The 17,500-nt window shown below is 25.1% G+C and overlaps 1 protein-coding gene across 1 annotated transcript in view; it reads right to left on the reverse strand.

The window, feature by feature from the left end:
• Nucleotides 1-17,500, reverse strand: part of LOC100212111 (cullin-associated NEDD8-dissociated protein 1) — a 63,052-nt gene that overhangs the window by 18,576 nt on the left and 26,976 nt on the right. The window contains exons 8-24 of the mRNA XM_065795363.1: nucleotides 16,889-16,994; nucleotides 16,604-16,660; nucleotides 16,300-16,412; nucleotides 16,180-16,222; nucleotides 15,978-16,086; nucleotides 14,919-15,024; nucleotides 12,756-12,941; nucleotides 12,263-12,374; nucleotides 11,892-11,985; nucleotides 11,138-11,246; nucleotides 10,779-11,044; nucleotides 10,539-10,624; nucleotides 5,150-5,206; nucleotides 2,403-2,460; nucleotides 1,780-1,859; nucleotides 1,623-1,685; nucleotides 1,424-1,519 (exon numbers count right to left, since the gene is read on the reverse strand). Coding sequence (XP_065651435.1) covers nucleotides 1,424-1,519; nucleotides 1,623-1,685; nucleotides 1,780-1,859; nucleotides 2,403-2,460; nucleotides 5,150-5,206; nucleotides 10,539-10,624; nucleotides 10,779-11,044; nucleotides 11,138-11,246; nucleotides 11,892-11,985; nucleotides 12,263-12,374; nucleotides 12,756-12,941; nucleotides 14,919-15,024; nucleotides 15,978-16,086; nucleotides 16,180-16,222; nucleotides 16,300-16,412; nucleotides 16,604-16,660; nucleotides 16,889-16,994 — 1,741 coding nt within the window. The remainder of the gene's footprint in view (nucleotides 1-1,423; nucleotides 1,520-1,622; nucleotides 1,686-1,779; nucleotides 1,860-2,402; nucleotides 2,461-5,149; nucleotides 5,207-10,538; nucleotides 10,625-10,778; nucleotides 11,045-11,137; nucleotides 11,247-11,891; nucleotides 11,986-12,262; nucleotides 12,375-12,755; nucleotides 12,942-14,918; nucleotides 15,025-15,977; nucleotides 16,087-16,179; nucleotides 16,223-16,299; nucleotides 16,413-16,603; nucleotides 16,661-16,888; nucleotides 16,995-17,500) is intronic.

The raw sequence follows: 17,500 nt of genomic DNA on the forward strand, positions 1-17,500 counted from the left end.
CATCATACTATTATTTTACTTCTTACCTTATGGCTGACTAGGATACCTTTTGTGATTTTCATCATGATAGTCTTTAAGCTAATGTTTTTTGTCTCTCAACTGAAAATCACACCTCTAATGCAATGCTTTATGCACAGATATTGCACTAAAATGGCTATCATCATACTTGCACTCTCGAAATTCCTTTGTTTCTATAGGCTTAACAAAATCTAGATCATCTAGATTGTCAACGAGTTCAACAGCAGTACCACAAGGTAGTGTATTAAGCCTATTTTTATTTTCAATGTTTGTTTCACACGTATATCATATTATAGCTAAATATAGCATAAATCATCATCAATATGCCCATGATACCCAATTATATACTTTTATTAGTCCAGGAAAAGATAACATTAATAAAATCACTGAATGTGTTAATGCAGTCACAAAATGGTTTCTAGAAAGTCGACTTCTACTTAACCCGAGCAAAACAGAAGTTATCTTATTTGGGTCTGGGAAACAAATTGGAAAATTTAAAAATGATTCCAAAATTAAGTTCTCTGGAATAATACTAACTACAGTCAATTCAGTGAGAATCCTAGGTGTCACCCTAGATTTAACATTCTTCTTAGACCAACATATAAATGGCACTGTTAAATCCTGCAACTACCATATTCATGCTCTTTGCCACATATGTCAATGTCTCACCAAAAAAGCAGCTAAAAATTGTTTGTGGCATTATTAACTCTCAACTTGACTATTGTAACAGTCTTTTATCAGGTTCTTACAAAACAAATTTTAAAAAACTCCAACGTACTCAATATAGCTTATCTCCCATTGTCTCTCATTCTCCTTTTCATTTAAAATCAGAAAAAATACTAAAATCTCTTCACTATTTACCAATCCATCAAAGAACAGTTTATAAAATATCAGTTGTTACATATAAAACTTTAAAAACCAAATCTCCTGCATATCTATTTAAAAACTAAATTTCTTGCATATCTATTCAAATATCTAGAAACCCAAAATTTCAAAACAATGCACAAAATCATCAGACAGTTGTTAACATACTCATCGCCTATCAAATCTTCCCTAGGATCAAAGTCTTTCTCCATAAATGCACCTCGAATATGGAATGGCTAGTCTATATACACACTTAACTCAACCACATTAGAAACATTCAAAAAAAGACTAAAATATGAACTTTTTGTAGATGATTTCAAAAACTCATAGTAAACTTTCTCAGTGCTTCTGAATTACTTCATCACTATTGTTATTGTTGTAAAGATGACACTTTAATCTCTAATTATTATTACTATTATTTTTAAAATATATATATATATATATATATATATATATATATATATATATATATATATATATATTACTTAATTTAAGTTAAATATAAAGTTGTATAAAATATAAAAGTTTAGTTAATTATAACCTTAATATCTGATATTAACTTTAAAATTGTATTTTCTGCTTGAGCTTTACAGGCTAATGTAATGGCTGCAGCACATTTTGCAATAGAGTAAAACGCCTAAATACAAATACTAATAAAATTGGACAAACACATGCATAGTTCTTAAAATTATTAAAAAAGAAAAAATGAAAAAAAGAGAAAAATAAAAAAGAAAAAAAACCATTTTGTGGACAACTAAATTGGAAGTTTTACAGGTTGGATGATAAATAACTTCAGTTAACATCTGAATAAGGCAAAATATTAAATGTTAATGCAAATACACCCAATAAAAACATCTAGTACAAACACCCAATACAAACACATATAGAGTTAATTACCTCTATCAGTGGTTGATACTCTATTTCTTCACTAGAAACAAAATGCGTTAGGAAGGACAACATAGATTTCAATGCATTGCCTAAAAACAAATAACACCATTTTTTTTTCAAATTTTGTATTTCTCATTGTATAGACTCTATAGAGTAAGGGACTTTGTATTTCTCATTGTATAGACTCTATAGAGTAAGGGATTTTGTATTTCTCATTGTATAGAATCTATAGAGTAAGGGATTTTGTATTTCTCATTGTATAGACTCTATAGAGTAAGGGATTTTGTATTTCTCATTGTATAGACTCTATAGAGAAAGGGATTTTGTATTTCTCATTGTATAGACTCTATAGAGAAAGGGATTTTGTATTTCTCATTGTATAGACTCTATAGAGTAAGGGATTTTGTATTTCTCATTGTATAGAATCTATAGAGTAAGGGATTTTGTATTTCTCATTGTATAGACTCTATAGAGTAAGGGATTTTGTATTTCTCATTGTATAGACTCTATAGAGTAAGGGATTTTGTATTTCTCATTGTATAGACTCTATAGAGTAAGGGATTTTGTATTTTTAGTCATTGTATAGAATATGTAGAGTAAGGGTTAAAGAGTTTTTATACAAAACAATCAACCTTGTAGCAAAGGAGATCTAGTGAGATAAAGTGCCACTGGCAAAACATTACTTTTGATCTAAAAAAAAAAGATAAAAATATATGCAATATGTAATTGAGAAATGATATATACCTTATATTCTATATATATATATATTTGATTTTATGCTATATATATATATATATATATATATATATATATATATATATATATATATATATATATATATATATATATATATATATATATATATATATATATATATATATATATCTTTATTGATTGACTATAAAAATAAATAATTTATTTTTACTTTTTATAATCAATATTTTTAAGTAATCAAAATAAAAAAAAAAACTTTTTTTTTTAAAGTTATAGCACCTAAATTTAATTTGTTGCCATTTGGCAACATTGAATCATTATGTTAACGATAAAGGTAAAAGACAAATTTTTGTAAAAAGTTTGCATTACTATGTTTAAATAGGGTAAATAAATATACAGAGCATTTATTAAATTTAACTTATCTCCACTACAGTACTTTTTCAATATCAATTACTAGATTAAGAAATAAATTAATCTCAACAAAGAATTTCAGAGGGGTGCACATAGAGGTAAAGGGGCAATTAGACTTGTGAAAATTTAAGAGTCTTTTTTATTTTCACAGAAACAATGTGAAAGATAAAATCAGAATCCAAGTTTTAATAATAGTTGATTTTGATTTTTTGATTTCTAAAAGACCCTGAGCATAAAATTCTTTCTTATGAAAGTCCTGGAAACAGCTTTTTCTACATGTCAAACACAAAAATAATTTGCACTTAGTACAAAAAACGCAACTGTAGCCCATTAAATGATGTTTGCAGGGAATTTTATTTTTGTGGTACTCTGGCAAACGATTTAACAAATCATAGCACACATAACTAATTAACAAGGACACAGAAGCTTTACAGATGCACTTACTTGGAGGTTCATTTTCAAACCTTTTGATGGTCTTTCTACTGGTCAAGTACTCAAGACTTTTCTTGACATTGTCAGTGCATATGCGATATATCGTTTTTAAACTTGAAAACCTTATTCTGCTTTTTTTATCATCATGATCATCATGATCACCATCATCATCATCACCATCATCATCATTTAACCATATTCAGCTATATACGCAGAATCTAACTTTGACACATTTAAGACAGATATATAATAGTAAAAAACAATAGATGAAAAAAAGGAAAAGTTTCAGTTGATTATTAAGTAGGTGGAACTAAATGTTATATATTTATGTAACCACAACTAAAGCCTCCTCTGCTGTAGTGGCTTTCATAGCCTTGAGGAGGTGAATTGAAATTAAAAAATATATATATATATATATATATATATATATGTAGGCAATGTCAAAGCAAAAAATAAAAAAGTAGTCAAATTTTATTCTCTTTTTCGTCAACTTTTAACAAATTAATATTGACGTAGACACAAGAAAGATTATTTAAAATATACCTTTAGTACTAAAATTAATTTATTTAAGTCATTTTTTTGCTTCTGAAAGTTATTTTTATTTTTGAACTATAAAAAAAGATATTTGCAAAATGTTATTTCAACCATGAATTTATTTGCATAATCCGCAATTTGCAATTAATTTAGCGTGAAAATTGAGCTAACATGTTCAATTTGTTGTTGGTCAGATTTTATACTTTATAAAATACAGTTTAATCTCTCTAATTCGAATCTCCTTAATTCAAAAACCTCCATAATTTGATTAAATGCAAAGTCACCGTGAAATGCGTTTAAGAAAAATCAACTTTCTATACTTCGAAAATCTCTCTAATTCGAACTTTTATTTTTCCCCATAAAATTCAAATTATAGAGATTCTACTGTATATGTAATTCAAGAAAATAATGAAAGAACTTTTGCAATTTTCTTGTAACGTAAGTTTACAAAAACATGATGAAGTTTTTTTTTTTTTTTTAAATTTAAGTTTTTTAATAATATATGTGAAAGAATATTAAATGTTACATTTTTACATTTAAAGTTTTCAATAATGATGCTTAGTTAAACCACATTTATATTTTAAATATGTGTAACGTAAGTTAAAACTGCATGCATTTACTAAAGTTCTGGCGTTTTTTCGTTAAGTTTTTGTTGTTTACAAAATGAATTACATCATTATGTAATACATATGTATACAAACTGCTTTACTGATTTGCAGAAACCTGACCTAAAAGTTGAAGCAATTTTTTTACCTTGTTTTCTGTATTAGGTAAGTTAAGTGGCATTTTTAGTAACTTTTTAGTTTATTTTATTCTTTAGACTAACAACTTTCATACAGAATAGTTAAAAATTAAATTTACAGTTTAAATATGCAAATATTTGATAAAGTTATTGCGTGTGTAAGTTAAAAATGCCCATATACTTTGCTCACAAAAATGACCAAAAAGTATGCTAAATATATCCCATTTACTTTAATATGAAAAACAAAGTTGGGCTTGAGTAAAAACATCATTAAATTTATGTTATACCAAGCAGGAATTAAATAGAATTAATGGTAAGATTTTGTCAACAGCAAACAATAAAGATATATATATATATATATATATATATATATATATATATATATATATATATATATATATATATATATATATATATATATCATACAAAGTAAGAGCTGAAAAAAATTAGTGACAATAAATATAATTTAATAACAAAATTAATAAAACAGCAAAAAATAAAAAGAAATTTGAACAAAATATTGAAAAAAATAATGGAAAAGAATACCATAGGCATTAACTGTTTCTTTTTAGTTATCATAGAAGTGAGTAGACAAAGAACAAGCTAAAAAATAATAAATAAAATAATGATTAAAATAATTTTTTTAATAATTTTAAAATAATAAATTGTTTAAAATATTGTTTATATCATTCTGTTAAGGATTAAAAATGTTGTTACTAAATATTAATAGACATTTGGTAATAACATTTCTAATCCATAAATTATTTTATATAAAATAAAAACTTAATAAAATAATTAGTTTTTAAAATAACAAACTAAAAACTGTTTAAAATTGTTGATACTAGTAGGAATGGCAAAAATCCTGGACATTTTCAATACTGGGATTTCGGGATTGAAAAAGTTGTCCCCGGGAAATCCCGAGATTGAATAGAAAAAAACACAATTGTAGAAAGAGAAGCATAAGAAGAACTAACATTTTAAGTACTTATTAAATTTTTAAAAGTGATTAACTTAATTGTGATATAAATAAAGTATTTCATTCATTAATAAACCTAAGTAATTTAAATTATAAAACAATACCTTAAAATGATAACACAGTAGTAAATAAAAATAATAACTAAAAATAATATGAACATGCATGAATATAAATGAATTATAATTATTTTTGAAAGTACTATCCTAAAAAATCAAAGAGTCAATCATTTCATCGCTTAATCGTATTTGACTTTTTTGAACATAAAAACTGAGAATGCTCTTTCGAACTCCATACTTGTTGGCCGTATCGATAATATATAATCATATTTTTTTATATATAATCATATTTTTGAAGTGATCACATCTTAAGCTACTACTTTCAAATAACAGTATTTCTTTTTGAATTTTAAAAGTTATTTTTTACCTTTATAGCTTGTGTTAGTAATGCTGCCAATCTTTTTTCCATTACTTCATTTAATTTGTTCATTTGGCAGAAAAACTTCTGGGATTTTTTATGAAGTAACCTGGCCATGAAGATATACTAAGCTCCTTAACGGTGTTCTTCACTCTTAAATTCAGTGACTCAAAGCATCCTATAATTGTTTTCCGATTTCAGATTGTTGTTCTTTAATTTTTGTCAACATAAGTTTTCAGAAGAAATTAAAGTTGCAACTTGTCGACAAAGTGCTACCAAAATTGCTTTATTGGGATTAAAAATACTACTAAATCAGATACCATTCTACATTCTTACTTGTTCATCTTAATTGAATTATCAATGTTGGAATCCAATTCTAAATCTAGAAGTGCCTTTTTAAACACAATAATTTCTTTAATTTTAACTTCACTAATTAGTCTAGCATAAGCAACAAGCTGCTCCATTAGGTTTTGCAATCCATGATTAAATGGATGATTGTTCTAAATTTTTATGTACTTTTGTAAATAATTTTCATTTTAGTTTGGAAACCTTTTAAACATTTTTAAAATTTTCCTGACGTTTTTGTTATAACCAATAATTTGGTGCCTAATTTTAACTTCAGATGTTTCATCGATTAACAATGAATCATTTGAATCTCAAATATAATCTTCCTCTTCAAAAACAATTTCTACTTAAAATAACGAATAGGGTAGGGTGGGGTAATATGGATTGTTGGGGTAATATGGATATATTCAATAAGTATCCTTGGAGTAAGTTATCTATACATAATTCTAAAACTTGAAAATACAAACAGTTTCTACACATAATTGGTTTCTTTTTTTTGCGTTAACAATGTTTATATTTGATTTACATGAATAATTAATATGTAAAACATGTTGTTTTGAAAAAAGTATAAAAAACATGTTTTAAAACTTTTGTCTGCAGACTTTAGTAATATTACTTATGTAAGTTTAATGATGTATATTTATTAGTTGGACCATGATGTAACAATATGTAAAATTTAATTTATAAGTTCTCTAATCCATATTGATAAATAAACAAAAATCTAAAATGGGGTAAAATGGGTATACAGGTAAAATAATAGTGGGGTAAAATGGATATATATAAAATCCTACTAACATTATAGTATTTTATTACAAAATCATAAGCTACACGACATTTAAATATACACTTATGCTCATTTTTGCTTTTTAATATAGTATTATATATTTTTCAGTTACATATAATAATTTTATATTATGCTTCTGAACTAATTACATTAAGATCATAGTTCAAATTTGTTTTCCCTGAATGGCTAGGGTAAAATTTAAACTCCAATCTAAGTGTTTTATATTTTATTTTTGTATTCCTCTTTACTTTATAATTAAATTATTATGCCTCGTGAATACCAACGCAAGACTATCGGTACATATGATCACAGCAAATTAATGACGGCCATACAGCTTGTTAAGGAAAGAGAGTCAGTATACAGTGTATCAAAGTCTTCTGGAATTCCTTATGGGACATTACACAAACGATCCCATGATAAAATCCAAAGGAATGACAAAAGAATTGGAAGCGGTCATGGGTTTGTTTTAAATAATACTGAGTAAAATCTTATAGTAGAAGCCCTGATGTACTCAGCTGATAAGGGTTTTCCACAAGATAGAGAAGATATCAAACTGATGGTTAAATCCTATATAACATTTACAGGCAAAAAAAACTCCATTCAAAGATAAAAAGCCAGGGAAAGACTGGTGCATGTCTTTTGAAAAAAGATGGAATGTAGTTCTTGGAATAAAAAAACCTGACAAAAGCAAGAGCTAATGATCTTTCTCTAAAAACTAATTTTTTTGAGTTATATGGGAAGACATTAAACGATAATAATTTATTTGTTAGACCACATTGCATATTTAATTTAGATGAAACAGGTTTACGTATAGATCCTATAGCAGGAAAAATCTTTGTTCATAAAACATCAAAAACAGCCTATTACGTTGCTCCATCATGTGGAAAATCAATGTATACTGTACTGTTTTGTGGGTCAGCAAATGGTCAGTGTCTACCTTCCTTTGTTGTCTACAAAGCAATTCACCTTTATGATGCATGGTGTCAAAATGGACCAGAAAATGCAATGTATGGTGTAACAAAATCCAATTGGATGGAGGACTATATTTTTGAAAGTTGGATTGACAGGTTTATTATACATGTAAAGGATTATAAAAAACCTGTGTTGCTGATGTGTGATGGACACAGCAGCCATATAACATATACTACTGTTAAAAAGGCTCTGGAAAATCATATAATTTTACTTTGCTTACCTCCAAACACAAGTCACGCATTACAACCTCTTGATGTTGGTTTTTTTGCTCCATTGAAATCCCATTGGAAGAAAATCCTTAAAAATTGGTTAAGAGAAAGCAGACATACAAATGTTGACAAGTCTGTATTTCCAACTTTACTAAAAGCTCTTGTCAGTAAGACAGATAACAAACTCCTGAAAAGTAGTTTCAATGGTAGTGGTCTTTACCCTGTTGACAAATCAAAACCTATGAAAAAGATAGTGAATAAGAACCAAAGCATGAGGAAGCAGATGAGTCTAACAAAAAAGAAAATGTAAAAAACCTGCAGAGAGCAATCAATTCTGTACATACACCTAGCCCAACTCAACCTACACTGACAGCACTTGCAAATTCAAAAAAATGCCGAGCACGCGTCCAGACCAAAAAGAGAGAAATTTTAACATCACAAGATGTTATTGCAAGGTTACAAGAAGAAGAGAATAAGAATAAAGAATAAAGCTGAATAGAAGACTGTATCAGTAAGTAAAAGAAAACTGCTAGACATAACCAATACAATTTAACTTTTTAAATACGTGAAAAGTAATAAGTGTGATATATGTATCAAATATAATATGAATATCCGTATTACCCCACCAGTGGGGTAATTTGGATACATGAAAAGTGTTGTTAAAAAATTTTATTTAATAAACCATATGTTTTTGGATAACTTCATCAATTAAACAGACATTAAGTAAACTTTTGCTGATTAATAAACTTTTTGTATTTTGATAACTTCATTAATGAAACTTTTGTAAATCACGCACAAATTGGTTGTTAAATTAAGTGGACATAAAAATGAAATTTAAATCAGGCAAACATTGGAATTAGAATAAATTAGAAAATTCAAAATAAAAAAGTATTTCTTCTATTAAAAATGTTTGATCTTCCAATTAGTAAGTGCTAAAATTATATTTATTTTTAATATTAAACTATATATACATTTTTTTATGTTTAATCGTACAAAATATGTGCGATTAAACATAAAAAATGTATATATAGTATAATATTGCAGATAAGCAATAATGTTTTTAGTTTGCATTTATGATAAAATACACAAGAGGGAGAATAAAAAGAAAACATTGCAAAGAGGATAAACAGCTACTAAGCAGCGAAATGATAATAATAAGCAATAAAATTAATTCAAATTAATGCAAAGAGGATAAACAGCTAATAAGCAACTACAATTCCATGTTTACATTTTATTAAGAACAATCAAGTATTAAGTATTTTCTTAATTACAAATTGAACTTTTGGTGCTTTTACTTTTTTTTTTGACAACCTTGAAATCCCAGGAAATTTCGGAGATTAATCTTGGGATTTTGGGACCAACAATTTGTACGGAATCACAGGATTCCGGGATCCCAGAATTGATATCACATAAAATGTTATTTTAAATTAAAAGAAGTATTAATTCATTATTAGTGGTTCAGTATTAAATATATATAATGATACAATATAAAAAGTAGAGTGTTCCAAAAAACAACATTTTTGAAAAATATCTTTTGTCACCCCCTTAATATGTTCTATATAATAAAAAAAAACACTTGCTTTAAAGACTTTTTGAATGTAAAATATTTTTAGGGCTCCCCAAGATTTTTGAATATTTAATGAGTTCCTAATATTATCAAAAAAAAAAAGTTCTACAAAAGTGTACCGTGTCGAGCTTTAAATGAAGCGAAATTATATGAAAATTTCTAAAATAATAACTATATTACATAAAAATAAATATGATTTAACACCGTAAAAAATGCTTATTAACTAAAAAAAAAAAAGTGCATTTTTATCAAATTTTTTGACAATAATATCAATAAGTTTTTTATAATATAACTATCATTTTTGAAAACTTTATATAATTTTGCTTCATTTGAGACACAACATGAAACACTTTTGAAGAACTTTTTTTTGTGATAATATTAGGAACCTGTTAAATGTTCAAGGGTCTTGAGGGTCTTGACCCCTTGAAAATGGTTTTTTCAAAAAGTTTTTAAAGATAGTATTTTTTACCATATAGAACACATTAAGGGATTGACATTTTTAGAGTGTCCCAAAAACAAAAATGTTGTTTTTGGGACACCCCAATAAGGATGACCACTGCATGGAGTATTTGAACAAACAGTGATTGTCTTGAATATAATGAGAAATATTTTTTGTTATCTTGTTATAACAGATTACTTTATAATCATGAGATTGATAAAAATTTAACCTGGGAGATATGAAGATCACCTTCATTGATTAAAGAAACAAGTTCGTTTAAAATAGCTTCAAAATGTTTCATTGACATCACTCCACCTAGAAATATTTTTCTAGAACTAAAAAAACTGTAACAGGTATTTTTGAATTCTTTAACAGGTTTCTATATAAACTTTTTAGAATATACTATAGCTTTAAATATGCAAAATATATTTATATTTTATATTATATTTATAAACTTTATAAAATATACCATAGTTTTGTATGAAAGTGTCCAAGCATGTTAATGTAGATAACTTCAGGCCTCTGTGATTCTTACGAAGAAAAGAAGACATAACTGGTATAGCATCATTTAAAAGTAAAGACAAATCTAATTTTAGAGGAGATGAGACAATCAGAATTAGAGCTTTAACAGTTGTGAGTCGAGTTATTTCATTTTGAAGACGCTCTAAATATATTGGTAAGCAAGAGGGTAACTCCATCAAAAGTGAATCTCCCATGTAGCTCAGGATTTGTGCCCTATAAAACAAAAAATATTTGGTTATTAAACAGTTCAATAGATTGTATACAAGTAGTTGAAAAGAAAATTTGCACTACAAAAAAAAGTACTACATGCAGGTGATGGACTTTTCTTTAATTTCTTGATCAATATCAGTTGCTTGAAGTCGACTAAAAACTGCTTTGTACAGGTCATGTAAATACTCAGAGTAAACAGATTTCTCTTAATAAATATAAAATAACATAATAAGATTTACTTAAATTTTAAATAATTTAATAATTCAAAACAATTTTAAAATAAATTTGAAATTCTTTTATTTAAAATCATTTTTGTTAAATATGCTTGGTTAGATTATCATTTGTTAAAATTTTTAATATTTGTTTTTGCAATTGAAAATAGTCAAAAATAAGAGGTTTAATTCATACTACAACAAGAGCTTTAGTAAATACTACAACAAGAGCTTTAGTGCATACTACAACAAGAGCTTAAGTACACACTACAACAGTGTTTTCTATCATTATTATTTTTTATTTTTTTCGGATCAAAGTTTCAAAATTTTAAGTAATTAAGTTTCAAAATATTTAAGTTTGGATTAAATAACTTTGAAATTTTGATCTGTTCCAAAGTCTATTAAACATATATGTTTTGTTTTAAATTTAAAAAGACATAGAAAAAACATTTTATAGTTGATCCTTTATTTATTTTCTCTTTAGTTTAATTTGGGTTTTTTAGCGCATTTTAAAACACTCAAATTATCAAAATATGCAAATTGTTGTAGTCAAGTTATCAACAAAAAAAAGTTATATGCCTAAACACACCTTTCCTCAAAAAGCTTGACATAATACATATATAAATTTAAACATTTACCAAGCAAGCACATTACAGCTACAGCATTTTGTGCAACTATCAATGCTTCAGAAGCAATTTTATAAAAAGGGTCTTTAATTGAAACAATAACTGCCTGAAAAATTAACATAAATAATATTATTAACAAATCTCATTAAATAATATCAACTCATTTAGTATTATTGCCACTGCTTTAAATTTTTTTTAAATTAAAAAATTATTAATTAGGAAAACAAAGAACCAAAAAAAATAATAATAATAATTACCATTGTTATTAGTACCACCACTATTATTATTATTATTTTCTAATTATTTTAAAATTAAAAATTATTAATAGTTTTAGAAAAATGAATAACCAAAAAATTAAAAACTATGAAAAAAAAAAAACTTACAGGCAGCAGCTTTGAAATATGAGGAAAAAAAATTTGTGGTTCGTGCTTTGTTAATATGAATCCTAAAAATGCCAGCGTATCAATTTTCATGTTTGATGTTGAATTTTTGTCACTAAAAAATATTATAGAAAAAATAAAAAATCTTTTATAAAATGTAGCATGATAAAAAAATAGTTATTATAAAAAACACGAATTATTACATAATAATAATGATTCAATAAAAACTCATTCATATCAAACTTTTGATTTAATTATCAAAATTACTTTCATATGACCAAAAATTATTAAAACACAACAAAACAAAAAATATAATAATATAGTTTTTAAAATTTTATTAAAAACTATATTACGTTAACTATTACACACAATGATTTCTTTTTTAATAACAATTTATTAAAAATCCCTCAAAAAAAACGAAAACATTTAAAACAAAGTTCAAAAATATTACTCCAAACAAAAAATATTCAAAAAACAAAACAGCAAAAAAACTTACTTTAATGAAAAAGCAATACCAGGAACTATCAGCTCGATATGATTTGATAATGCTCCAGGCAATACAGTAACTAATTCTGTTAGCAACTCAAAACACCCTTGTCTTGTTTTCACACTTTTTTCTTGAAGTTGCTTATAAATGCATCTTATTAGTGTAGGAACTTGTTCGCTTAACAGTTTCAGAGGTCTATTTAAATAACAAGTACATAAAGCATAAATTTTTTAACCATAAAATTGTACTACAGACAGACACATAAAAAAACACACAACAGAACTCTTTTTATGGTTTTGATGTGTCAAAAAAATCTGATGTAAAATCTCCAGGCTTAAAAACAATATATTCCATGTCATTGGAACTTATTGAGCTCCTGGGACTTGTACCCAGGAGCTCAATAAAAGTAAAAAACAGAGATCTTTTTGGGACTTTAGATCCCTGCATTTAAAGAAAGGTTAAAAGTTAGATATGAACATAAATAATAGACTTTACTGTGCTAATTAACACCAAGTGTGAGTACTGCTTTGGACACTGCTTCAGTTGTAGACAGGATAGGCGTGTAATCGCACTCTATTCCTGACCATGCATTTATTTCTTTTTTGAGACAACTTAACCACAACTTTTTAGATTTTTAAAAACTTTTCAAAATGCTTTAAATTATGAGGTAATAAAGCAAGAAATTGCTTTTAAAGATTGTATACTATAAAAGACATTTATTTAAATTATCAAAAGATATTATATTGTTCAAAAGAGTTTTTTTTACGATGAATGTAAATGTTTTTAAAACAATTTATTCAATTAATTTTATAAATATCAATGAAAACAATTGTTTTAATAAACTTTTTGATGAATCCATAAATTAATAGTAACAGTAAACATAACAAAGTTATTTTTCATGTTATGTTATGAAATTTTTCTAACAAAATTTGTTTACACTAAGCTAAACGCTTATAAATAAAGTTTTAAAATAATATTAAATAAATTATCATAAAATATTAAATAACACTTTTATTTATTTTAAAAGTTTTTTTATTATTATTGATAAATATAATTTTAAAACAATTTGTATATTTAATTTTATAAACAATGACAACGAATGTATTTTAATAAACTTTTTTTAAAAATTTTTGATCATCTAAATAAAGTTTTTTATTAAATGATAATTGGATGTAAGTTTTTTTAATTTAAAAGAGTTCACCTCATATTATAAAAACATTAGAAAAGGTTATAACTGAAATTTTTTGTATTAGGAGAATTTAAAAAAAAAAAAATCTAATTTTTTTCAATGTTTAATTAAAATTAACTATATTATTATTTTTTTAATTTGTTTATGTATTCTTTTTTTGATTGATATATAAAAATACATAAATAAATAAAAAATAATCATATAAATATATTTTATAGTTTAGCCTGTTTATAATTTTTAAAATTTGTTGGTTTTTTTTTCAGTGCATTTTAAATTATCTAAAAAGCCATGGTCAAGCTTTTAAAACAAAACAATTACATGAGTGGTCAAGATTGGAGTGCAATTGCACGCCTAGTCCTGTCTATGATGTACTGCTTACAAAACCTAATTCAAAATGAGCTTATGCATTATAACACTTACAGTATGATGTTTAAAGTGGACAACATTGTTAGCTATATATTTCTTTATATATGTATTTGTTTATATAGATTTATTTGAGCTCAAGTTTATATAAACAAATGCCAACTTATTTGACAACTATTTTGAAAATGATTAACTACATAAAACGGGAAATATCGATCTTAAAACTATTCGGACAAACATAAAAAAATACACAAATTTATTGCTTGCATGATTTTTTTCAATTAATTTAGCATTTTAAAAACAACTTAACAAAAAATATGGTTTGCAATTACACAGAACTAGAATACATATATATATATTTAAACAGATTTGCCAAAAAATCAGCTTCTAGACGTTTAAAATGAAATATGAAACTCCCTGGTGTCTAACTGAAACATGAAACTCCCTGATGACATGTAAAACAATGCTTAAACATTAAGATAGCAAATTTAACCAGCTAAACTATCAGAGTGCCTAAATTGTCAGAGTGCCTAAACTGTCAATGTGTCTAAACTGTATTTTTAAACAAAAACATTAAAAACAAAATAACCAGATATAATAGGATAAAATTTTTTTTGTACCCATCATTGATTTCTTTTGTTTTATCTCCTAATGCCATTGTACGCGTTTGACGAAGAAGAGAGATGTACGTTTGAAAGATGTCTGCTTTCACATTTTCTTCTCTTTCTATACATAAATTTTTTTATATAAAAATAAGTTCAGTTTATTTTACACAATGTAAAACAACAAAAATAAAATAAATTTAAAGATTAAAAAAACTTTTAAAAAATTGACTAATAAAACTTTTTATTTTAAGTATTTATTACTTTATTAACTGGTTTCATTTAACAGCAAACATGCTTTAAAAATTGAAGAAATAATTCAGAACTTTTCGAATAATTTTGTTTAATAATGCTAAAAGAATTTCCAAATAAATTTCTATAATCTTAAAAAACATTAGAGTTCTTAATGATATTAGAAGCATTATTTAAAATTACTAAAAAAGCAAATTAAATCAAATTGTTATTTGTAACTGTGATTTTGTTAATAACATTGTGCAAGAAATTTTCAATTTAAAGGAAATTAATGGTAATAAACAGAAAATTTTTGCTAGAGAAATGCCCTACAACAAAATGTTGTTTTTGGTGATCTCCGAAACTTTTATTATTTACAATGTGTGAAGCATGTTACAAATATTTTTAGTACAAGAACATAATAATGCAAAACCTTTATCATATAAAAAAAAGCTGCATGTACTATAAAACCTACAAAAACTAAATTTTATTATTTTGTCTTTATTAGTTTTATAAATTTTCAGCACTTTGAATAAAAATAATTAAATCAAAGCTGCATGTACTATAAAAATAATTAAAAAAAAGCTACATGTACTATAAACCTACAAAAAATAAATTTTATTATTTTGTCTTCTAATAGTTTTATAAATTTTCTGCACTTTGAATAAAAACAATTAAATCAAGTATATTTAGTATTTAAGTAAATAATTAAGTTAGCATAGTTAACATAATTAATCAATGTGAACTTATATGTGCATTTAAAAACAAAAAAAATTAAACGTAGGAACAATTATATCAACATATTTTAACAACAAATTCTAGAAAATATAAATTAAAAAGTAAAACCTTTAAATCTTGAAATTAACCGAGGAGAAATCCATGTGTAAAAATCATTTAAAAGCTCATGACGCGAACTCATGATTGATCCAAGACACTTGGCTGCAGCTCTTCTTATCTAAAAAAAAAACCTTACAAATCTTTATTATGACAAAAATTTAAGAAACAACAATAACAACCTTCCTTGTTAAAAATATAAGAAACAACAAACCTTCCAGCTCATATCATCATCATCACTGTATTCGTCTTCGTCTCTATTAAATCAGAATAAGTTGGTGTTAATAATATATAATTTTAAATCAATATTATGTCTTATTTAAAAAAGATTTACTCATTATCGAAATCTTCATCATCATTTGTATCAAGAGAACAGCCATCATTGATATCTTCACCGTAATTATAGTTTGGATCATAGCAAAGATATTCCAAACAAAGATCAGTTATCTATGAAAAGAAACTATAAAAGAGTCTTTACTTTTAATTGAAATTGAAAACTAAATAAATATTTAGCTGAAAATGTTAGCATTTTTTACCTGTAAAATATTAAAAAATAAAAAAGTCATAATAAAAAAAAAATTAAATAAAAAAAAAAAGTTAATTGCATACAAAACAAATTCTTTTTGAAAAAAACCTACTTTGCCAACATATGGTGTTACTTCTTTAGGACATTTACAAACAAAAGATTCAAGTGTCTAACAAATAAAAGAATTTCTTTTAAATACATGTATTTAAAAAATGCACGTGTTGTGTGTGTGTGTGCGTGTGTGAGTACTATTCTAATAAATGTTTATGTTTTTGATATAATCTTGATAAAAAAATTTAGATTTTTCAGACTAAAAAAGTAAAACTAAAAAAACTTATTTTTTTTTCCAATATGGTACATCTTTATTACATTATTATAATTAAAAGTGAATAAATACCTGAATACATGTTTCTCGAAGCTCATCGTCTCCATCAGCAAAAAAAGAAATTGTCATAGGTATTACACGATCTAAATGATCTCCAACTCGATGACCAGATTGACGGCTAGTTATAATTTTAGCAATATAATCAATTTTATTGAAAGTAATAAAGAAAGTAATGAATATCCTAAATAAATATCCTAGTAAATAAAGTCATATCCTAGGGTATGTTTTAAATAAAAACAGTTTAGCACATAGGCTTGTCGTGATTTTGACACCATAAAATTATCTTTATTTAAGGACATTAATTTTTTTAAACTATAGCAATAAAATAAATTAGCACCAAACAAGTTTAATTAACTAATTAAGAAAACAAATCAAGAAGTGTTATTTTGTAAATGTACGTATTGTGAAATGCCTATTTTGTTTCATTTTTTGTTCTGTTTTTTGATATTAAATAATTAAATTTAATATTACATAACTTAATATTACATTTTTTATTATTGTTTAACATAAATTAATTTCTTTCTTTTCTCGACATTTGTATAAAAATGTTTTTTTTTTTTTTTTCATTATTTCTTAAAATTGTGGTTTTGCAAATAATAATGATTTTTTACTTTTAAAAAGTTA

Source organism: Hydra vulgaris, chromosome 04 (assembly GCF_038396675.1).
Source record: "Hydra vulgaris chromosome 04, alternate assembly HydraT2T_AEP".
Lineage (NCBI taxonomy): Eukaryota > Metazoa > Cnidaria > Hydrozoa > Anthoathecata > Hydridae > Hydra > Hydra vulgaris.